We start from the raw sequence: 24,296 nt of genomic DNA, 5'->3' as shown, positions 1-24,296 counted from the left end.
CACATGTGTGATCTTTCAGTGGATTTCTGCATTTACTCTCACTGTAGATTAGGGATCTCACACACTCTGAGTTCAGTCATAATAAAACAGCCCCTTACCCAACAGTGTCTCCATCCTGCGTAAAGCAGCAGTTACACATGTTACCTGTAGATGGCGCATAGACTCTCACCTTTATTCTATTTATTAGTTACTCGTCGTCCTTCCTGCTCTGCTCTTCTTCTTAATCTACCTGATCCATCCAACAGGTTGGTGATTTCCCTCCTTACGAGCTAAACTTTACGACCTGACATCAGACTTTTAAAGAGCCTACAATGCCAACTAATGACTTTACAAGACTTACACTTTGATTCCTGATGATGTTTGATTACCAGGCCTTTTGTAAAAGTGTGTGTGTGTGTGTGTGTGTGTGTGTGTGTGTGTGTGTGTGTGTGTGTGTGTGTGTGTGTGTGTGTGTGTGTGTGTGTGTGTGTGTGTGTGTGTGTGTGTGTGTGTGCGTGTGTGTGTGTGTGTGTGAAATACATTTATTTTACAACTACAAAAAAAACAACAACATTTAATAATAATAATAATAATAATAATAATATTAATACATCTGCTTGTTGGCTATCTGACCTGTAATAACACAGTGCAGTGTTTATCACACACGACATGTTTTCATGTTCGAGCTGGCCGAACAGGAAGATAGATAAGACTTTCTCAGCTAATAACATATTTTACCTTTTTTCCTGTTTGTCTGTTTTATGCTGATCACATTTCACGTCTTGTTGTTGACATTGCATATGGAGTAGATTTGCCTCCAACGTGAAGCCAATAATCAATGATCTTTCTCAATCTTGATCAATGTGTGATGGTAATTCGTGTTGATTAAAACAAACATCTGCTGTATTGTTGGCCTTTGACCTTTGCGCACTAACATCCATGATCGTCATGATCTCATCTGCATTCATTTTGCAGACACATTTTATAACTGGACCAAAGGTCTGTTTGCACTCTGGCTAAAGATTTACCACCTGCAGCCTGCGTGGGTTCGTGCGCAGCTGTGCGCGTGCACGAGTGAGCCAGTGAGGGGCTCCATGATGCAACGAAAAGCTGCAAACGACCTGTAGTAGGCCTACAGTGTGAGCTCATGTTGCAGGTTAAAGTGTACAGTGCTCAAAATTCCTAATGCAGGGGTTTTCAACCTTTTGGGTCGTGACCCATTTGGGGTCACCTGTAATTTAAATGGGGTTATATGCATATATGCTAACAAATATCACAACAAGTGTCAATCCTGGTCATATTTTGATATATTACTCAAATTTGAATCTGTTATAACTTTGTGAGGTAACGAAGGAAAAACTTTGCGCGGATTTGCACGGATACATAGCTATCGTAGCCTATGGCCTAATATATACACGTTTATCATGAAATAATTTTTAAAATTAAAACACAACACACAATCTTATACAACTATATTATATACTTTCACTTTCTCAATTAAAAATCTAGTTCGAATAAAAGACAGTATAAGAATATCTGAGATCAAAAAATAATTGTAGGATAAAAACAAATGTATTTGGGGTTGACAGAAATGTGTAATATGGAAATGGGGTCATGGTGCAAAATAGGGGTTGGGAACCACTGTCCTAACGTGTCACTGATCACTTTGACTCTCAGGGGCCACTGTTGCTCAGGGGCCTCTAAAGCAGTGCCTGCCTCCACTGATACTTCTGTGCTTCTGACGGTGTCGCTTCATCTTTAATGATTAAGCAGGTGATCTGCTGATGGAATAAAGCAGGTGATTGTTAACGGCTGATAGAAGGTGAGAGTTCATTAAAACTGCCATCAACTCACCTGCTGCACATGATGAAATGGTTGAGTATAGGAGAAAAAGAGGAAGGAATGTGATTGGATGAACTGACACACATTTGACACTAATTTTAAAAACCTAAAATCAACTTCCATGAGTTGAATAAGTGCATCCGAATGAGTGTCATACTTTATTTTAAGTTTGGCCATAGCTTTGGCATCATCTCAGCTGTGTCAGCATTAATCATTAGTAGCTGTTGCTTTGGTCTGATTGTTACCAGTGTGAAGTGGGAGGAGAGATGAAGGGCCAGATGGGGGGTCAGAGGGTACACGTGAAAAAGAGAGTTTTTACAGGTGACAGAAGACTCAATGAAGTCAGAGAGCTGAACGTTTGCACAAGAAAGGAAAGAGAAGTACAGAGAAATAAACTCAGGAGCTGGAATAATAAAGCAGTTCACTCAAAATGGGTAAGAATAATTATTTTTGTTTTGTATTTAAAGAAAAAAAAAAAGCTTTCTGTGCATTATGTGAAAATCTAAAATATTTTTTTGGCTTCATAGTGATAGTTTGATGTGGATTATAATTTACAGTTTCTAATGTACCAACCCCATGAACCAATTCAGCTAAACCACAAGCACAATTCCTGCTTTACACTCTAATTGCAGTTCTAAAACACACTTTTATTCAAAACACGACACACAATTCTCTGCATTGGAACAATTTTCATGAAGAATATCTCTTGTGGAACACACTGTCATTCAAACCTCTAAAGTGAATTGCTCTGCTATGCACACTGACTGTCACACAGTTTTACATAAAGTAGTCAGAGTTTTAGCATAAAAAGCAAACATTGTTTGTGATGTGGATGAGGTGCTGTGGTCAGAGGATGCAGCATAGTTATTGTTGTTTTATCTGTTTTTACTGTATTTGTATACAGTAAATTCTTCTGTTGTTTTATATGTAGACTAATGTGCAACTTTGTTGTTTGGTTGGAATGTACACTTTGTACATTGGGTTTTTTTGGGGGGGGGAAAAAACAGTTTGCTTCCGTGTAATTGTGTGTTCTGAGTATGAAAACAATATTCTAAAATATTTTACAGCACGCTTATCGATGTACTGTAACATAAAAGGCCAAAGTCATTATAATGAATGAATCATAGTGTTTTACATTGAACACATCAGTGTTTAACTGGATCTTGGGTGAAGGATTTCACCACCTGATATTTCATAAAATGGGCATCATTGGGCAAGGTTTGCGTGATTACGGAATGATGATGAAAATAAATATAGAAATACTTTGAAATTTTTTACAGGACTATAATATACCTAAAATAGGGCAGGAAATACAATAAGTAATTTTAAAGATTAAAAAAAATTATTGTAAATACATTACAGAAGTAATTTAGAACGTAACTTAAAACAATAAAATCAAAGTGAGCGCCTATATACTAACTTATTACATAATTGATATGTTTAAATTAATTTTATATTTATAAACCTTTTTTCAACTGAAATAAATGCAGTTTGACAGAATATTTAGGTGTCAGGTCATTGACCCTCTTATAAATGTTCATATATCATATTCATATGATGGTTTGTGTCATTGGAGGAAACATTGTTTTAAGTGTAAAGTTTCATTTTGCAGGAGAACTGAGGAGTTTTTGTCCATTATGTGTGTGTGTGTTTTCATTTGTGTGTAGAGTTCTGAGAGTACGAGGCATGCTTTCAGAAAATGTGCGTAAACAGTCGAGAGGAACTATAATGTGAGCATTCCCTAGGCTGTAGTCCCTAATGGAAACATGGGAGGTTAATCATTTGTAATTTCTGCTCTCTTCAGCGTAATAAATTACATTAACAACCAAGCTGACCTTACGTTCGCTCAGAGGCTTTCAGTCTGATGTGTGGAGTCCTGGCGGGACAAGAATCTACTCTCTTATCAGGCCTTCGTACACATGACCTGTGACACGAGACTGTGACATGTAAAAACAGGTCATTTCTTGCTTTTTTGTGGCCACACCCATCTACGGGTTCACCGCTCTTATCAATTCTATGGTAATGCACTGACATTGTCAAAGTTTGGAGTCTTTGACCTCCTGTCAATGGTATTTATAGCTTTCCAGTAACAGGTACCTCAGTGTGTGTGTGTGTTCATGAGTACACTCTGGGAATGGGAGTAGCTCAGCGGGACACGTAATGATGTGTGCAGCGGTGCAGCAAAACTGGGTCACAGGAAGCTGGAAAAAGGAGAGACTATGACATTTAATCGACAGATTGGAGGAACTCTCCATATTTCACCTGAAACCCTCAGTCACCTTTCACTGCATGGTTGGTCTCTTCCTGCACTCGTCACAAACAAAGGAAAAGTCTCTGTGTGAGGTCAGAGAATATGTGCAGAACTACATTCATAAATTCTTCCCATCAGTATCTTTCCTTCTTCACCTTTCCCTCGTTACTCAGCTTCATCACTCGTGTCGCGCCCCGAGTGCTACCCTTGTCTGCCACGTTGCTGCTCCACCTATGACCATCGCTCTGCTCCGTTCCTCCCGTGGTGGAAGAAATGCCAAACCCGACCAAGTGTGACAGCTTTTAAAATGAAGACCATTGTTACGTCTAATAGTTCCCAGCATGCTCGCTGCTTCGCAACAAAGAAATCATCTTCATTTTCTGGTTTCCACTCCTCATGCTTACAGCTAAAGGTTATTGCTGTAGGTTTGAGGTTGTATGTTCTGCCTGAGCATGAATAGAATACATTTAATTTGTCTTTTTTGTACAATTGGATGTATAATTTGGTGGTAGCAACCACTTATAGTGATGAAATAAATCAAATATATTCTCAGTAGCCCCCCCCCCACCCCTCCTCTCCCTGGAATTCACTCCCTCAAGATATTAGAAATTGTACCACTCTGGAGTCTTTCAAATTACGCCTCAAAACTCATCTATTTAGTCTTGTACAACTTTCTATATTATGTGTACTCTTTTCTTTATATCATCGGTTCTTTCATTTTAAAGTCTCTGAGTTTTTTGAAAAGCGCTATATAAAAATCAACATATTATTATTATCCCCCGCCACAAAGTGGAAGGAAGATATCAGTTTGAGACCCGTCCGTCTGAGTTAAAGGGAACAGCTTTTCTCAGAAAGTGTTTAAGATAGGATAAGGGTGCCCCATTTTTATAATGACTACTCCTCTGTTAGTTCTCCTTAGATTGTGATGCTGTTTGGTATGAATAATCTATGAATGAATATGATGAGACGCTCGGAGCCCTTTTTTTTTTTCTTCTTCTTCTTTTAAATGGGGCCTGGGCCATTTCCTGTCATTTCCAAATTTATCGGAACATAGTTGTGTGATATATCGTTTCAAAAGCAATTCAACGTAGATTATGATTTTACATCGCACAATTTCATTTGTTACACTTCCGAGTCATTTCACTGAATTCTTGGGAACATGGTACGTGCTAGCATGGGCCATGGGCCGTAGTTCATCAGAACATGTTTTTACTCTGTTCGAGGTATCTTCAAAAGAGACAGCTTTTCTTGTTAGTAATTTTGATAATATTTTCTTATGTCTACATCTAAGTTCTTAGATTTAGGACATTTAGGAAAAGGTTGTGAGTTGTCATGAGAACCAATCTGTGGGGGATGTTGATGACTATGTCTTCCTGTTTTTGTTCTTTTTTATTATTATTGCAGGGTTTTTTAACACAGCTTTAATGTAGAGTTTTATTTCATGACTTCGATTCACCACCAGCAGCAGCCAAAGCAATGACTCAGAGCTACACATTAATTCTAGTTGGCTATAATTACCCCTTTATTTTAAATTCAAATTTTAAGTTCTTTATGCACTAACATTTTGTTTGGACTAATTTGTATATGTGGCAAACACCAGCCAATGAGGCTGGTGCCAAACTACCGTACATTAGTTGAAGTCTGTATGCTGGAAGAATCATGACTTAACCTTCTGACATTGAGCACAGAATCTGCAAGAACAAGTAAAACCATTTTCCTCATTGGGCAACCCCTACCTTAAAGAAAAGTACTATCAAACTAGATTAGGAGGCTGGTGTCAAACTACAATCAATAGCCAATGATCATTGTTTACCAAAAATATGGCATTATTGTATGGGGTGCCAAGTGTAAAAATTTAGTATAAATTAAATCTGTGTGCGTCTCTGCTTGTGTATTGGTTGAGGTTACAAGGGGCGGAGTCAATTAGCATATGTGCGAAACATTTAGGTTCAACATTTAGATTTAGATTTAACATTTAGATTTAAATTTAACATTTAGATTTAATATTCAACATTTAGATATAAGATTAAGCATTTAGATATGACAAATAATATTTAGATTTAATATTAAGATTTAGATTTAACATTTAGATATAAGATTCAGCATTTAGATATGATATATAACATTTAGATTTAGATTAAATATTTAGACTTAGATTTAACATTTAGATATAACATAACATTTAGATTAAATATTTAGATATAGATTTAACATTTAGATATAACATATACCATTTAGATTTAGAGTTAAATATTTAGATTGAATGCTTGTTTACCTCTATATATGTGGTTAAATGTAGGAAAATGTGCTAAATATGAGAAAAGTAAGATAAATAATGAAAATATGTTAGCTACAACTTTTATACTAAATCTTTACACTCGGCACCCCATATTAACGTGACCTTCAGCATTTACAACCCTGTATATATTAAAAGGGTTTGAGAATGTCAATAAATGACTGAATTAATGAAGTTTCTGTTGTGATGATTTTCATTATCTTCAAATGTGAGCGGAGAAGCCTTTACATTTTTTCATTTAATTCATCAGATGCCCTCTTTTTATAAATGCCATGTAATTCATCATTAAACTCATTAAAGCTGAATGTTAGCAGCATGCAGGTGAAGTTATAGTCAGGTCATTCTCAGGTGAGCTTTGTGTAAACTCATTTGTCTGTGAATCTGTTGTGTTGGCTTATGTAACACTGTACAATTGTTCAGAGTATGTTTGGTTTTTAACACTAAGTTCACACAGCTTCTCCTTTTAGGTCCTCAGTTATTTGATATCTAAGATGACAAGTGAACATGAAGGACTGACTTAACCTCGCTGATACTCTTCTATTGTCACCACAGCTTGTTTTAGGCGCTACTCACACGTGATGACACTGCCAGACTCCTTCATCCAGCGACAGCAGCTGGACGCCAGCATGGCCGACACCTTCCTAGAGCATCTCTGTCTGCTGGACATTGACCAGGAGCCAATCACAGCTCGCAACACCAGCATAATCTGCACCATCGGTGAGTGTGACAGCCAGGCTCACTCTCACATTTATTTTCAGGCAACTGTTGTTTGTCACTGTCAGCTCGGGTCAGACGGCCGGTTTGAGGGGGTGAGAAGTCGTCTGTGTTTGATTGTTGACTGCATACGGATCTCATAGTTCAGTGGTTCCCAACCTTTTTTGGATCGTGACCCCATTTTGATATAAAACATTCCTGACAACCCCAAAAACATTTTTTCTCTAGAATTAGTTTTTGATCATGTTTGTTACACTGTATTACAAATACAGAGTAACCAGGATTAGTGACAATCTGCATTAATTATTATTAATAACTAGATTTAGATTTATCAATAGAATTTTGTGTTGTTTTACTTTAAAAAAAGAAGAATTAAAAAAAAAAAAATCAAAATTGTATTTTGAATCATTTTTTTCTTCTAATCATTACCATGCTAGACATTTCAGGTGACCTCATTTAAACTCCAGGTGACTCCAGAGGGGGTCCCGGCCCCAAGGTTGAAAAGGACTGTCATAGTAAAAGAAACAATCATAGATGTGATTTGAGAAATGAAGGTCAAAAATTCTCACTGATTCTTTGATTAAATTTGTGGACGTTTAATATAATGTCAGCATTAATACAAATAAGAACAAAAAGGTTTGTTATTTATGTCATTTTTGGATAATTTTGTGCATTTTTGTTGAATTTTCATTCTGTTTTTGTGTTCTTTTGATGTCATTTTGTGTTTTTATGTAATGTATGTTTTTTGTCGTTTTGTAAAATATAATTTGTTGTCATTTGATATTTGTTTCTCTCATCTTTTGTGTATAACTTTATAATTTTATGTTTTGTGTCATTTTGTTCATTTTCTTTGAGGCCCGCACAAAAATTAGACCGAGAGTCACATACGGCCCCCGGGCCACCTGTTGTCCGTTTTTGTTTTAAAAAACTCAAATTATGTGTACTGGGAAATTTTTAGCTTTCAATAATAAACTTATTGGGACGTGTCTTTTTTATTTATTTAAGTTCTTCCCTGTTTTCTCTCTCAGGTCCTGCATCTCGATCAATCCCCTCACTCCAGGAGATGGTCAAGGCTGGGATGAACATTGCACGCCTTAACTTTTCTCATGGGAGCCATGAAGTGTGTACTTTGTATATAGTAGTTGTTGCATCCTTTAGATCTCAGTATATTTCATTACAAACATGGAATTTTTGCTCAGACGAGTGTGGTTTCTATTTGTTTTTCAGTACCACGGTGAATCCATCAGAAACATCAGAGATGCAGTGGAGACGATGACGCCCGACCCTCTGTATTATCGATCAGTCGCCATCGCGTTGGACACAAAGGGTCCAGAGATCCGCACCGGATTAGTGAAAGGGGTAAACATGCTGTGTCTCATCTATCAAGTAGTCTCCACCTAATCTGCCTGTCATATCCATTCAGGTGTAAAAGGTGCTGATAATAATTGGTCTATTTGTTTCTGGGTTGTCACTTTTCTTATAAGAACTGCAGACGTAGCTGTTTGCTGTTTCTGTTTCTGCCTGTTTCGCTGAACAAATAACCTATATCAGTGATTCTCAACTGGTGGTTCGGGACCCAAAGGTGGGTTGTGGACCTGTACTGGGTGGGCCGCGGACAGCTGGTCAAAACCAAATTAATACTTAATGTCTTTTGTGTTGGGCTTGTCTTTTATCTTGAATTAAACTTTTCTTTTGACAGGCATGCTGTGAAATGCATATTGCACAGTATAATATATAGATTTAGATTTAAAAAATGATTACATACGTGTGTTTTCAACAGCGATTTTTGAAAAACTAACTTTGGTTGGTTGAATTCTGAAAAAAAGTGGGTCGCGATTTAATGAATATGGGTCCCAGGGTGAGACCAGGGTGAGAACCACTGACCTAGATGTTTGTAACGAAACTGAATCGTCACCAATAATGTTGCACTTTTCAGTACATTAAGATCATGTGGTTTTAGCTTTTCATTATTTGATGTAGTTATTTCATTTGAGATATTACTGTGTTTATTATTTTTAGTGCCATTGTGGTGGGTTCTCCTTCATCTAAATGTTGATGTGATGATGTGAAGAATTCTCCGCGGACACCTTCTTGATATAAACCTAACATTTTATTAATACAAAGTAAAGGTGAGTGTCCGAATTAGACCCTCCATCGTAGATCTGAGTGCAGCAGAGCCAAACACTGCTCTGCCGGAAAAAAGCCAAGCAAAGACATATATACAGTATCTGACGAGAAACCTGAAACCCAACATGTGGAGTCTAAGGCTAAGGGACAAAGAAAGGACGCAACAAATGTTTATTACGGTGGTAAAACTCCCATATATCAATGAACAAAGGCCGGAGTTAGATTCGTTTATGGCATGCAGCTGGAATTGGAGGAAGAGCAAGCATGTGAAAGGCCAACACTCAAATCTAAGTAAAATGTATATTGCATTAAATGAATATCATGTGAAGCAGTCAACACATCTCACCATCATTTGCACAAATCCATAACAGCATAAAATCCTCAACATTTAGTTTAAATCCTGCGTTCACCTAAAGACAAAAACATGTTTCAAACACTTAAGTGACAGTTGTTTCTGTTTAATTATCATACACAGTTGGTCTGACAGTCACAAAACCCCTGAAACATGAAAAACATGTCCTTTTGGGCTTTAGCAACAGCAAATTTCAAAGAACATTCATTTTGGAGAAACATTAGGAGATTACTGATGTTCTAGAGAGAGTTGTTTTCATTTGATGAAAGCTGTACTCTTCATTTCAGCATTTTCCACCTCATGTTTCTGCTGCAGGGGAAATTTGTACAAGAGCAGTCCTTGAAACAGCTCGTCATGACGACAGCTGCACTGTTTGTTTTATTGGCCTCTCTTTTACTTTCTAACATGATCTCATGAAACAATTCTGCTATAAATGCTTCTGATGCAAATAGCACTGAGGAAATACAGTATATTATGGCGTCATCTTTATTCCAACTGGTGCAGAACTTTTGCATTCTAACGTTTTTTTTTGTTTTTGTTTTTTACCGTTCCAAAGCATTTACTCTACAAAGCTGTCAGTAAGACCATCATTCAACAGTGGTGTGAAATATGTGACTCCTGAGGCCATTTCTAAATGATTAGTAAAAAATAAGATATTATTAATGAAGCTGTTCAAAATCAGATGCATGTATTAGTGCCTTAGCTGCAAATCTATACTGTGATGTGAATGTTGTGATATTTAGCTGTTAGTATGAAACGCTAAAGCATATAAAAGATAGTATGTATAGTTTTTATTCATAATCATAACATCTTTATATATGTTCCTGACAAAAAAGTATAATTAAAGGAGCAGCCTGTCTGTGGACAACACACTAACCATCTGCATGACCGTTTGAGTTCTGTTTGCATCAATGAGGGAACGTCTCTGTAAAACAGTCAATATGATGCTCGTGATAAAAAAAAAATGATAATTTTGATAATTTTTAAATTTGAGGAAAGGGACAGAAGCAAGATGAATTATTCGATGCATAACCAAGTGTTCTGTTTTTTATGAGCTGCTAAATTCAAATGGTTTGCATATTGAATTGACAAATGTAATAATAAGTTGAATTCATTTACATATTTTCTTAGCTGAAATTTAAAGTGCAGACCAAAACCTGCTTGGTAAATTACATTTGTAGCTAGAGCTGTGACTGTGAAACTTGTTTTTGGTCTCACTTTAGTTTATGGAACACCTATTAACCATGAATTAGTTACTTATTAGCATTAGTAACATATTGGTTCCTAATTACTTATCATTAAGTACTTATTAATGCCTTATTCTTATTAATGCCTTATTGTACACTTAATGGTAGTCTCACAGTCCAAACAGGGTTAGGATTATGATTAGGATTAGGATTTACGTTAACCCTATGTGAATATGTTACTAGTTTCCATGCTAATAAGCAACTCATTAATGGTTAATACGTGTTCCCTAAACTAAAACGTTACCTTGTTTTCTTATCTGAACACATCTACCCATAATTCATACATAAACATTTAATACACACAATGTGTGGCTAAATTGTTCAATAACTAATTTAAAGTTGGATCCCAATCCCAATTATGGATTGTGAAGAAACTAAGGATGTAACGATTCCCTCAACTCCCGATACGATTCAATTCACGATACTGGGTTCACGATACGATTCTCTCACGATTTATTTTACAAAATGAGACTGTATATAAATGACTCAAAAATATTCCTCATTTTTTTTTTGGGAAAATACTGTTTTTCATTGTCAAAATAATCCCTTGATAAACTATTCAAAACAATGCAATTTAACTAAAAACAAATCTTGAATGAAATAAATAAAGGAATAATACAAATGTAGAAGAAGCTTATTATTTAAATTCTGGTTCTACAGTAAACAATACCAAACTGCAAAATAGTTCTTTTTCTTTTTAAAAGAACAACTGAAAATGTATTTTGTGCCTTAACAATTGGACTTAAAAAAAAAAAACAGTCATTTTACTGTATTTAGGTCAGACATCTGTTTGAACCAGCAGAGGGCGCTGGTAACCCAGTGGTCGGTTGGCATGCAGATATCTTGCAGTGAAGAAGAGATGCTATGCTAGCAGACAGAGCTAATGGAAAAATGTGACTTTTACAGATATTCACGTAATATTACAGATATTCTTTTGGTGCTAAAGGGGTAAGGAATCATTTATGAATATGTTTATGAGTAGAAGGCGGCCAGAAAGAAAGTAGTAGAAGATTTCACTCGTCGCCAACACTTCTGGAGAGCGCCCTCTGCTGGTTAAAAAAAGTACTGCGATTCAATTTTCACAGCAGCGATGTGAACCTTGATACCTATGAATCGATTTTTAACTGCCTCACGATTAATCGTTACATCCCTAGAAGAAACAATATCTTACTTTTGAATTTTGTTTTGTTTTGAAATGAACATGAAACGTCCAACGATATATAACTATTGTCAATTTGACTCTCACTACTCAGCCAAAAACAAAGCTGAGATTATTACATTGCTTAAGAACATGTGCACATACTGTAATTAATGTGTCGTTGAATTGCTACTATTAGATGTGCAGCCTTGTTGTATGTTCTTTAAAGTAGTTTGTGTGTTTCTGTGTGTTTGCAGAAAGTGGAGGAAGAGGTGGAGCTGATAAAAGGCAGTCGTGTGCGTGTGGTGACAGAAGAAAGTGAGAAAGACAAGACGGATGGAAAGATTATCTGGGTGGACTATCCCAACCTGCCCAAAGTGTTGGCCAAGGGAGGAACCATCTACATCGATGACGGCCTGATCGCTCTCAAAGTATTAGAACTAGGTAACAAAATACATTACACGTTTGTTTATTTATTTCATTCAAGAAGAAAAGATGAATGAAAAGGAGCAGAAAAAACTTATAACATCTGCCCCCTCCATTAAAAAAAATTATTTCCATTAAACACAGGCAAACTGCCACGCAGTCATTGTCACATCTCATTTGAAACCACAATACAGTTACACTTTTGTCTTGTATTTCTTCAACATAATACAATTCACATTCTTTTAAAACATATTAAGTGATCTTGATCATTTGATGCCATCATTTATATTGTTCCATAGTCTGACCCCCTGAACTGTTGTCACTGTTCTGAATTTATTATATTCCACGCAAGTTATAATTACTTTCTTATTTTTTTAGCAGATTTCTTTGTCAAATATTTAAATTTGCTTTGTACATGGTTTTTGAAATGTATTCTACCAAATTATAAAATTTTAATATTTTTTGTTGAATCTCCATCCTTTTGATCAGCTGATCTGTTTAAAATATTTTAGTGTAGTTTGCAGTGGAGTCTGGATTTTTTAAGTTTGACTCAAACCTTTGTTCCACACATGCAAACCTATAAACATGTGCATCTACTGTACTACTTCTCATGATGTCACCCATTACTGAATGCTAATGTACTCAGCCAAGTGTTTTTCTAGTGCTTTCCCACCAGTGCACACATGTTAATCTGCCACCCGCTGCCTACAGGCTCACACTGGGTGGAGACAGAGGTGGAGGCCGGTGGTGTGCTCTGTAGTCGTAAAGGCGTTAACCTCCCGGGCTGTGACCTCATCGGTCTGCAGGCGGTCAGCGCGCGGGACGCCGCTGACCTGCGCTTTGGCGTGGCCCAGGGTATAGACATGGTGTTTGCCAGCTTCATCCGCTCGGCTCAGGATGTCAAGGACGTGCGAAAAGCTTTAGGCGAGCAAGGGCAGAACATCAAAGTGATCAGCAAGGTGGAGAGTCGACAAGGAGTTCAAAAGTGAGAAATGACTCTGTAATAATAGTCTTGGCTGTACTTTTACTTGAACGCAGACAGAAATGAATCTTTGCATGTCGATGATGGAATAGTTTTCGTCTCCTTGCTCTTACTACCTGTCTGATCTCTGTGTCTGTAAGACTTATGGTGTCAATATTATGTATTTAACACAATTTATTTCTCCATTCAGTTACCTTCATTACTTATCTCCTCCTTTTTCCTACTGTCACTGCCAGTGTTCAACAGCAGTTGAAATGCAGTAAAATTTTGTGATTGATAAGATGTCATTTCACACCCATTTGTCTGGATGTAGAAAGACTGAAGCTTGATGTTTTTACCTCTTCTATAAAGGTGCCATCATTCATTGCCTCCCCTGCACTTGTTCACAACCCTAACATTTTGGATTTGTTCAGTTTAGATCAGGGGTTCTCAACCTAGGGGTCCTGCGACCTCATTTTTGGGTTGGGCACTAGGAGGGGGTCCCCAGATGCCTTTAAGAAACAGACCAATTTTGCATATTTTTACCCTTTTTCCTGAAACTACTCCAAAATTGCCATATTTTACCCTATTGTCATATTTTTTTTTTACCATATTTTTGCTCCTTTTAATGCATTTTTGCTACATTACTCCCAATTCTGCCACTTCTCCATCAAATTCCACTGCCTTTTCTGCACTTTTTTTCCACTTTCAAGACTTTTCCACCACTTTTCCCATCTCATGTCCCCATTGTTGACCACATTATTATCTGCCAGTTTATACTAATTGTTCAAATATTGACACTTTGAACCCCTTTACCACTTTTTCTCTCTGTTTTTGCCCATTCTAATTAGCAACTTTTAACAAATTCTGTGGTTTTTAAAATGCCATTTCACCACCTTTTCCACCATTTTTGGTCAGCCATTTTATTTTTGATTAAAACAATGATCTTTAAGATGAATATATACTATAGCCCAAATACTAAACTTCCTGGATAACAGTGGATATTATGCAGATAAATAAATAAATGTGGTTATCACAGATTCATGTAACAATGGACCATCGTTTTACTGACTATGGATGGACCCCAAAAAGCTCTCCCTTTTATTCCCCCTTATAGATGGCCCTGTTTCCACATGACTGTTCATGTCTGTGTTCAACCACCTTCAGGTACAGTGTTTTCCTCGGTCTCTGGCATTTTCATTTTGGGAGTCTATGACTGAAAAGGTTGAGAACCACTGGTTTCGATGACAATTTAAAGCTAACTGCTGCTGCAACATCAAATCAAACTTTTTATCCTTTGGTTTTACACTGAACGCCCAGTGCTTTGCTTCCTCACGTCTCTAATGTTGACTCTCTCTGCTAGCTTTGACGAGATCCTGGCTGAGAGCGATGGCGTGATGGTTGCCAGAGGCGACCTGGGGATTGAGATTCCTGCTGAGAAAGTCTTCATCGCCCAAAAGATGATGATCGGGCGTTGCAACTCTGCTGGGAAACCTGTTATTTGTGCCACGCAGGTTTGGATGACCTTAAAGTAACCAAACAGCATTCGTGCACTGAATGTAGATTTACATGTTTATTTAAAACTCTCCTGCAGACCTAACAGACACAGATGAATCATACAGTGCATATTGTTTTTACATAAACTAAGACTAGATGAGTATATTGCGTAGTTATTTCCAGACTGCCCAACTTTTGCATCACGCACACACACACTCCCGCAGCCATGTTGAGTCACTTTGCTATGTCTTGTTTATGCTACCACTCCTGACTCAGAATGACAGTCTTATAGCAGGTTTGCTACTAAAGACCTGAGCCCACAAACAACACCCACACACTCATTAACATAGCATCAGCCTCTGCTTTTTAACTACTGCAAAATGCACTCTTTACCTCCCAGGCAACGCTGAGAGTGGCCGAGTTTTCAGGCTGCCTGCTTTGCTCATTGAATCATGCCACTAACAATCTCACAAAGTCATACTGGACTCTAAATGATCCATCATTTCTCCTCCTGTGCTGTAAGGCACCCAACCATTACCCTTCCTCAAAGTTCTTTCCCTAAAGACTCTGAAAGCCTCACCTTGTCATTTTGGAAACAAATTGTTCTTGAAAGACTGAAAGGGTACATCTTTTTAGGCAATGTTGGGACATCTGTGTTGTCTTTAAAGAAAAAGCTGTGTATATGTGTGTGTACTTTTGTGTGTTTGCAGATGCTTGAAAGCATGGTGTTCCACCCCCGTCCCACTAGAGCAGAAAGTAGTGACGTCGCCAACGCCGTGTTGGACGGAGCCGACTGTGTCATGTTATCTGGAGAAACCGCCAAAGGAGCGTTCCCTCTGGAGGCTGTGGCCATGATGCACTCGGTGTGTGTCTGTTGTGTTACATGTGACACAGTGGTTGTGTTTGAAGTCGCATACTAATGTCCTACACACTCAATGAGTATATACTGTCTACTATTAATATGATGAGCGTTCCCACCGAAATATACTTCCAAGTTTCCAAAGATGCATTTTGAACCTGCAATAACAATAACCGGAAGCACACTGAGGCTAAATATCTCATTTATTTCCCACCTTTGAAAGTTCTGAATACATTTTAAGCGAGAAAGTGACCAAGTAGAATATCAACATGTGGTCATTTGATCCATAAAACTCGACATATTTCAGAAACCCAACATTGTGCTACTGACGGAACTTCTAGTTAATGTCAAAACAAGAGCCCTATTTCCAAAAGGGTTCAAAACTAATGGAAGACAAGAAGAGAAGCTTTTATTTTGAAAAGGGAATCTTTGACTTTTAGCTTGAAGCCGGTCCCAGGATAATTTTACATTCCGCTCGCAATGCATCATGGGGCGGTTAAGTATGACTAGTGTGCCCACCGTGCATACTTCAAAAATGTCCCAATATAGTATACATCCTGGTATTTCTGGCTTACTCAACTTTTCCATACTATCTTAGTTAGTATGTGATTTTGAACACACCCTTCCTTACTCTCGCTCTCTATCTCAGGTGTGTAGGGAGGCTGAGGGGGCCATTTTCCACCAGCAGCTGTTTGAGGAGCTGCGTCGCCTCACTCCTCTGACCTCTGACCCCACAGAGGTCACCGCCATTGGAGCCGTGGAGTCATCCTTTAAGTGTTGTGCTGGGGCCATCATAGTGCTCACTACCAAGGGCAGGTGTGTAAATGCAATGTACCACCAGCTAGGAGTTTTTATACAAACTAACACTGCCATTATCCCAATGAGAAATATATGTTTTGAACAGAAACAAGTAAAAACAAACCAAGTTTTCATTTGTGATTTTGATTGTTACATTTAAACATGTGTTTCTTGGAGTAAGAATGGGTTTTTAAAGAGTGCCTACTTGCCGTGCAGTTTGATTCATCCATCAAATACCTTCTTTTCCACACTAACTAATTTGTCATTAGTCAATGATAAGTATTTCATACATCCCCTGTATATCAGGGGTCGATTCAAGGTTTCAAGAGTTTTATTTCACCTCACGATAGAAACACTTTTAGGAGGAAAAGGAAACTAAGCTACACACAAAGGCCTTTTGACAGTAGTTTGCTAAACATATAATGTCATGTTTATTCAATTTGTTTTTTAATTTTGAGCTTTTTGTGCTTGTTATATTGTTCTGGCATTATTTTAGCCTCAGAGGAAAAAAAAAACACAAACATCAAATTAGATTCCATGTAGATATCAATTAAGCTGTTGTTGTGATTCATCGTTCAGTTTTCTTTGTAATGAATTTGTATTTCAGCCAAAATTCATCAGAAATATTTTGGAAGTGAGTCAGCTTCTGTTGTGTTGTATGGTTGCACACAGACGGCTTCATCAGAATACAAACTGTGCCATTTGTTTTATTTACATAAAGATGTTTGAAAAGTTTGAACTTTATGTTAAACTGGCTGCTGTTTATGGGCATGGTTACCAAAACACATTCTATAATGGTCTTTTTTTAATATCAGATCATTATTTATTGTTAAAATATGGATATAAATAGAACGTATAAATATACCTAATGTTATCAGCAATTATCTTGAGTCTCAATCTTTAAAAGCTAAAGACCAAGTCAAAAACCTTGGTGTTCTGATTGACTCAGATCTTACATTCAGCAGTCAGATCAAATCTATCACAAAAACAGCCTTCTACCACCTAAAGAACATCTCCAGAGTGAAAGGTTTAATGACTCAGAAAGATCAGGACAAACTGGTCCATGCTTTTATCTCCAGCAGACTGGACTATTGTAATGGTCTTCTGACAGGAATCCCCCAAAAGAGCATCAAACAGCTACAGCTGGTTCAGAACGCTGCAGCTCGGGTCTTAACCAGAACAAAGACGTCAGAGCACATTAGTCCAGTTTTAAAGTCTTTACACTGGCTCCCAGTCAGCCTCAGAATAGACTTTAAAGTTCTGCTGCTGGTGTATAAATCTGTGAATGGGTTTGGTCCAGAATACATCAGTGACATGTTAGTCAGGTATGAACCCAGCAGGTCTCTCAGATCTATGGACACAGATCAGATAGTGGAGCCCAGAGCTCACAGTAAACATGGTGATGCTGCTTTTAGTTGTTATGCTGCAAAGAAGTGGAACAAACTGCCAGCAGAGCTGAAGTCAGCATCCAATGTGAACATTTTTAAATCAAAGTTAAAGGCACTTTTTTTCTCTACTGCATATGATTGAGAGAGAAATTTTTTGTCATGTTGTTGATGTAATGATGATTTTAATTGATTTTACTGATGATTTTAATTGATTTTACTGATGATTTTAAATGTTCTTATTGATTTTAAACAATTGAATGTTTTATCATGTAAAGCACATTGAGTTGCCTTGAGTATGAAATGCGCTATACAAATAAATTTGCCTTGCCTTACAAACCCCTTCAATTCAGGAGATAGTGTCGGGCTTGTTAGAAGAGAAGGCCACAACATATAATAGACACCAGACAAGAACTCAATGAAAATTGACAGAAATAAAACCAAACAATCGCAAACCTAGCCAAAAATCATCTTTTCCAGATAGTGGCAGTTATCTGGATCAGTGACCCTGATCATGGTACCATGGTACCATGATCATTCACACTTTAAAGGCTTGGAAGAAATTTCTATCCCCATTAACAACAATACTGTTGCTTGAAATGTATGGGCACACCCATTTTTTATTTTTTTTAAAGTAAAAAATAAAAAAATCGCAACAAAATATACAATCAGGATCTGATACGGATGAAACTCAATGAGGTAATTGAAGAACCAAATCGACATAACGGACTCGAATTTTGTGAAGGTCGGTCATTAAGAAGCTTTTTTTAAACTGATCCAGAATCAGTAAATTAATCCAGATCCCCTATGACATTTAATGGAATCTTAAAAATAAACACCTGTGTAAGTATTATCTCCTTGGCAGAGGTAATCCAGTAAATAAAAGGGACTAAAGACTGAACAATAAACATTAAACGAGAGGACGCCGAACCATTCCATATAAGGGCGTCTCACCCAGAGTCCAACCATTACTAAGACGAGATCAAACCTCAACAGAATAAACAGGAGCAGTCATTTCCAGGCCAAACTAAAACAAACTTATGTGCATGGCGTCGAGTGGCAAAGCGGAGGAGGCCCTCTCCTCATGTAACTACTGTCACACGTGTGTGTATTTCCAAGGTTGTGTGAAATGTTTTCCACCTTCCTCTCCCTCTTGACCTGATTGCTAATTTGAATCAGGTGTCGAGAGGAGGAGAAAGCACCAGCTGTAAGAGCTAACTGACATCCAAAGGGAGGTCAAGGCTAACATTTAAGTACAGGGGAAAACAAGACAAAATGCAATTATTATTATTATCAATATTATTAAATTTTAGATTGTGAAAAGTGCCTCAGCATGCCTAATACATTTAAATGTAATCACTTGGTGAATCAAGATGGATAGATGATTATTTAGGGTGTATCAAGTAACTGCAGTAATGCAAAAACCAATCCATAATGAAAGTTCTTAACACGGTTTTAATAATAGTAATTAAGGATCAATTTATTCGTTATATTGACACAATATACTCTTAGGCCATTCTGTTGAAGTCTCCTCTGTCTTTCCTTCATTTGCAACCAAAATATTAGAATCCTAGCTCAGGTCGTATGGTATAAAGCAGGGTAAACCCAGGAGAGGATGCCAGTTTATCACAGGACTGACACAAAGGGCCTATACTACGAAGCTAGATTTCCTCTTTTTTTTTGTATTTCAATAGGGGACAGTGCAATTTAATAAAACACATGATTAAACATGAGTAAAAAAGCCAGAATTAGCCATGGAGGCTATTTTTCATCTGTAATCCCCTGGCCACGATGTTAAAAAAGCAAATAAAATACATTAACATGACAAACATACATGATAGAAAAAACAAATCAAGACAACAGTAACAATAAGTTGACACAATAGGGAAAAAACAAAAAAAAAAACACTATTTACAGGATAAACAAAGCATACGAATACGACAGCTCACAGTTAATGATGGCAGGTGTAAGTGTTCACCAGCCATCCCCTCAGGTGGTTTGTAAAAACCCTGTATGTGCTCAGCTGTCTCTGGTAGTGAGTTCCACTCTCTGGCTCGTCTAACGGACCAGACGGACTGACTGAAGGTGCTCTTACGCAGAGGGATCACACAGTCACCTCTCACAGAGCCTCTAGTGACCCGCTCACTGCTGTTCCTCTTATCACACTAACTTCCGGGATTAAATCAGTGTGTGCTTGTCCTACGAAGCTGGCTAATGTCTTATGGAGCTAAATCACCATGGTAACTTAGGCTGAACGACTAACCTGGTTCGGACCTGGTTTTGTTCTGGCTAGGCTCTGAACGAGTACTACCTCCTGACCAATCAGATCTCTTAGAAATCGACCTGTCCAATAAAAGGAGGGTCATTGTGTGAACACGTCTCTGTGTGGATATGACGTGACAGCTGGCAGGAGAGAGAATATTTAGACATGGATACAATCTGATGGACTGATGAAGTAAAATAAGTCAGCTGATAAAGGCTGTGCTTTCAGACCGATAATTCATTCATTTATTCATGTATTCTGGGGTGATACAAAGAGCCTCAGTCCTGTAAGATAATATAAAATATAAATATATTCCACCTTATGATTTAGGCTGATCTGTATGAACGCAGCATCAGAGCCACGGACAAGGTAAAAGAGAAAGTGAAACTGATCTGAGTGTCTGTTTATTCTCCGTTGTAATCTCATTAATTTAAGCATTAACACTCATCAATTCCCCCGCGACCCTGAAAAAACAGGAACAAGCGGGTGATGAATGGATGAACTCATCAATTCCTGCATTAATTACTTGCTGATTTACTCTGAAGCAACAGTGTTGTTTTTAGTCTGAATTATGGATTTTAATTATTCACGTTATTAGAGAATTATTTCTCAATTGTGACATAAATTGCTCTACACAGTTTCTCCGTGATTGTGATTGGTCTGACGCTGCGACCTCCTCCTCTGTCTCAAAAGTTGTAATCAAGATTTGTAAGACAGCTTCTATCTGACAGACAATGTTTGGTTGAGTGAAGCCCACTAATGGAGATAAATCCAGGATATAATTATCTAGCTTTGTAGTATAGAGAGACAGACAAGCTGAAAGCTCGTGATCTCTGCCTGAGAAACAGCAAACACAACAGCCCCCAAAAATGTATCAAAATATTAGAAAACCTGCAGGTGCAACAAATGCACAAACTGAAAATCTTGGACTGAGCAACAAAGTGCCCAATAGTGATAAATGTACGTGTTGCTTCTTGGATTCTAAGCAAACTAATGCAAATGGGACAGAAAAAAATCTCAGATGCACAATTGCTTTTCTTTGCTCTCTGTTCACATATAAAGTGCATGCTCTGTAAAGGTTACGACCCCTCGCATGTTCTTTTCCTTTATCCCAGAGTAGTGCAGCACATTAACTAATGCAATGTATACTTTTAGCTTCTGGGACTGAGGTCAGGCTTTATATGGCTTTAATCTTCAATTCAATCTTTTCATATTTTACTGTATTTTTGCATTGAATTCTCTGACATGCTGACTTTACAAGATGCCTATTGTTGCACCAGTGACACATGAACCTAATATTTGATGCTGTTTGTATGCACATGATGGACGTGAGCAATTTGCTATGCATTAAGAAAACAGAAGCCCAGACTAGAGGATAAAGGAACTGCACAATACTCGTCCTTTTCCTTGAGTAGTTTAACAATGGTGATTCACGTTCCTTCTGTCCTCATTTTACTTCCCTTCTCTCCAGGTCTGCCCATCTCCTCTCCAGGTACCGCCCTCGCTGTCCTATCATCGCGGTTACCAGAAACCCTCAGGTACAGTCTGCTCTCATGACCTAAACAGCAGAACTTTCTTTATGCAGAGCTCCTGTGCATTTCAATGCTTCCAATGCATCACACGCTTTATAATGACCATAGATGTGCTGTCAGCCTGCAGAGTGACGTAAACAGGAAGTAATCTCATTATAATTGATGTTTTCTCATATGTTAAAGTGTCTTTTGTTTAATAGAATTACAAAAATAGTTTCTCTGACGTTTATAAATGGGGAAATATACATATTTAACTTTGAAACAAGTGCAGAATTAATACGTATACAACAAATCATCAACATCCTACAAACTACTCATGAGGCCGTGAGGTCAGAGGCAGAGCCAGGAAAGCACATCTGGATGCGCCACACTCATCCAAACATCTGGGTTGTGGCAGGTCAAAGGTTCTTTGTGACTAAGACTGATGCATTATTAATGGAAAGCTTGGAGTTGATGGAACGGCCAGTTTCACACAGGAACACAGAAAAGAATCTGGATTACCAACATAAAAGCTTCATAATTATTACAAAAACATTAAAATACAACAGATATGTAGAACTACTCTGAATGTTTCTGACGTTGTTGTTTTTTAATCTAGAATTAGAGTGATGTTAAACAAAAACATGCTGTTCTTTATCATTACATAGACATTGTAAAGGCAGTTTGGTTTCAAATCGCTTCTCTAAACACACCTGTTTCACTCAGCTTTTAACATTGATGCCTGTTTCTTTTTACTGATGTTCTTTTTTTCTTATTCATATTTCTATGTTTTCTTCATCGTATTTGCTGTTGTTATTTTAACCTACCGTAAAGTATCTTTGAGGTTCTAGAAAATTGCTTTTAAAACAAATGTATTATAATAATTTGTATTGTTATTAAAATGAATATTAAAAAACAAACATTATGAGTGTTTGTGTTGAATAGATACATTACAGCTGTCTGTGTGCTTCACGTTGACGTGCGTTTTCTTTCCTCTTTTTAATTGTGAGTCTTATTTCAAAGTTACAAGTAAACAAGCGTATGGATTTTTGTTACAGATGTTTCCCTCTTCTTCTTCTACCACCTCCTTTTCTTCAGGTGGCTCGTCAGTCGCAGCTGTTAAGAGGCGTGTTTCCTGTCCTCTTCCATCCTCTGCCTGCTCCTGTCTGGGCCGATGATGTGGACAGAAGGGTCAACTTTGGCATAGAAGTCGGTCAGTATATACACATTTGTGTGTGTGTCTATACCTTATAGAAACTAACAATGACAGAGACACTATTTCTCTGTCTCTTCAAAGGCAAAGCAAGAGGATTCTATAAGTCTGGTGACATGGTGATCGTAGTGACAGGCTGGATTCCAAGCTCCAGCCACACCAACATCATGAGGGCAGTGAATGTCCCATAACAGCCAGACTTTAATGAAGATTCCAGTCTACCAGTATTTTTTTTAAGGTTATTGTGTTTTATCTTTAATAGAAACGACTGTTAATGTGAACATTTACAGCTGCAACCTTTCTTGTATACTAAACCAATGAGTGCTCATTTAAAACTTGATTATAGCTTCATGAATTTCAGATTTATGTTTGTGACAGTGATTATTCACTTAGAATAAAACTTGAACTCTCACCTTTACTTTATTGTTTTCTTGTCTTCTTTTTTTTTTTTGGTGGGGGTGGGGGGTGTCGGGGGGGGGGGGGGGGGGGGATGTTTCACTAAGCCTTCCATCCACCTACATATATTATTTTTTGTTATAGACAGTGTTGCATTGATGCTCTGGGTAATAAGGTTTCCATTACTTACTATAGTCGTAAATGTATCAATGGTGGCCATTATTTAACCCAGATGTCCACATCTGCATGCCAAACCCTTTGCATTGTAATTAGGTTTCTGTTATGGAGCTTTTCATGTTTACTGTTACAGGTTTCCCATTTCTTTCTCACTCAGTTATGCACTTCAGATCCTTCTCCTGCAGCTATTGCGGTCATTTCCTGACAATAATTGCCAAACGTAATGGGTCAGAGGAATATACAGTATTTGTGGTTAACTGAAATCATTTCATTCTCAAAATCTTGTCTAAATCACTTGGAGCAACTCTTTATTTTTTTTGTTCTTACAGAAACCTTAATAGGTTTTTCATCCTTGATAGTTTAAAAAATAAAATATTATATAATCCTAAAAAAGATATTGGTTTATGAGGATATGAATATCAGCTAAATACAGCATAAAGTACAATAACTATAAAACATTAAAAAAGGCAAATTTATACTTCATACAGTGTTTTTTCTTATTTGGGATTGACCAAAAATGTAATAAATTTAGTAATTTACATCGATTCACGAACTGTGTTTAAGACCAAAACAAACTCAAAACAAAAAAGTATGAGAAATGTAGCATTAAATGTCAAAGTATTAGTCTTATTATTATTTGAAGGAGACTATTGGTGCAGATTTGGCCAAAGACCAAATAGTCTTTGATGTAAATAGAAAATAGTTATTTGCACACTATAGCTTAGGGTTTTTCAACCTTGGTGTCATAACCCCATGTGTGGTCGCCTGGAGAAAAAAAATGGGGTCGCCTGAAATGTCTCGTAATAACTTTTTTTTTTTAAATTACTCATATATATATATTTTTTTTTATTTATTTTTTTTTTA

The 24,296-nt window shown here is 37.3% G+C and overlaps 1 protein-coding gene across 2 annotated transcripts; it reads left to right on the top strand.

Moving 5' to 3' along the window:
* Nucleotides 1-190: 190 nt before the first annotated feature.
* Nucleotides 191-23,277, top strand: pklr (pyruvate kinase L/R). 2 transcript variants are annotated; one of them, XM_028471846.1, is made up of 12 exons: nt 191-245; nt 6,921-7,085; nt 8,111-8,202; nt 8,310-8,441; nt 12,204-12,390; nt 13,084-13,357; nt 14,697-14,847; nt 15,541-15,693; nt 16,339-16,505; nt 21,607-21,673; nt 22,745-22,859; nt 22,944-23,277. In XM_028471846.1, the coding sequence occupies exons 2-12, from the start codon at nt 6,947-6,949 to the stop codon at nt 23,048-23,050; spliced, it is 1,584 nt and encodes a 527-aa protein (XP_028327647.1). In that variant the 5' UTR covers nt 191-245; nt 6,921-6,946; the 3' UTR covers nt 23,051-23,277. The 2 variants fall into 2 exon arrangements, with proteins under 2 accessions (XP_028327647.1, XP_028327646.1); XM_028471845.1 differs by lacking the exon at nt 191-245 and adding an exon at nt 2,102-2,255.
* The last annotated feature ends 1,019 nt before the right edge of the window (nt 23,278-24,296 follow it).

Source organism: Gouania willdenowi, chromosome 16 (genome assembly GCF_900634775.1).
Source record: "Gouania willdenowi chromosome 16, fGouWil2.1, whole genome shotgun sequence".
Classification (NCBI taxonomy): Eukaryota; Metazoa; Chordata; class Actinopteri; order Blenniiformes; family Gobiesocidae; genus Gouania; species Gouania willdenowi.
This window is presented reverse-complemented; position numbering and strand designations above follow the sequence as displayed.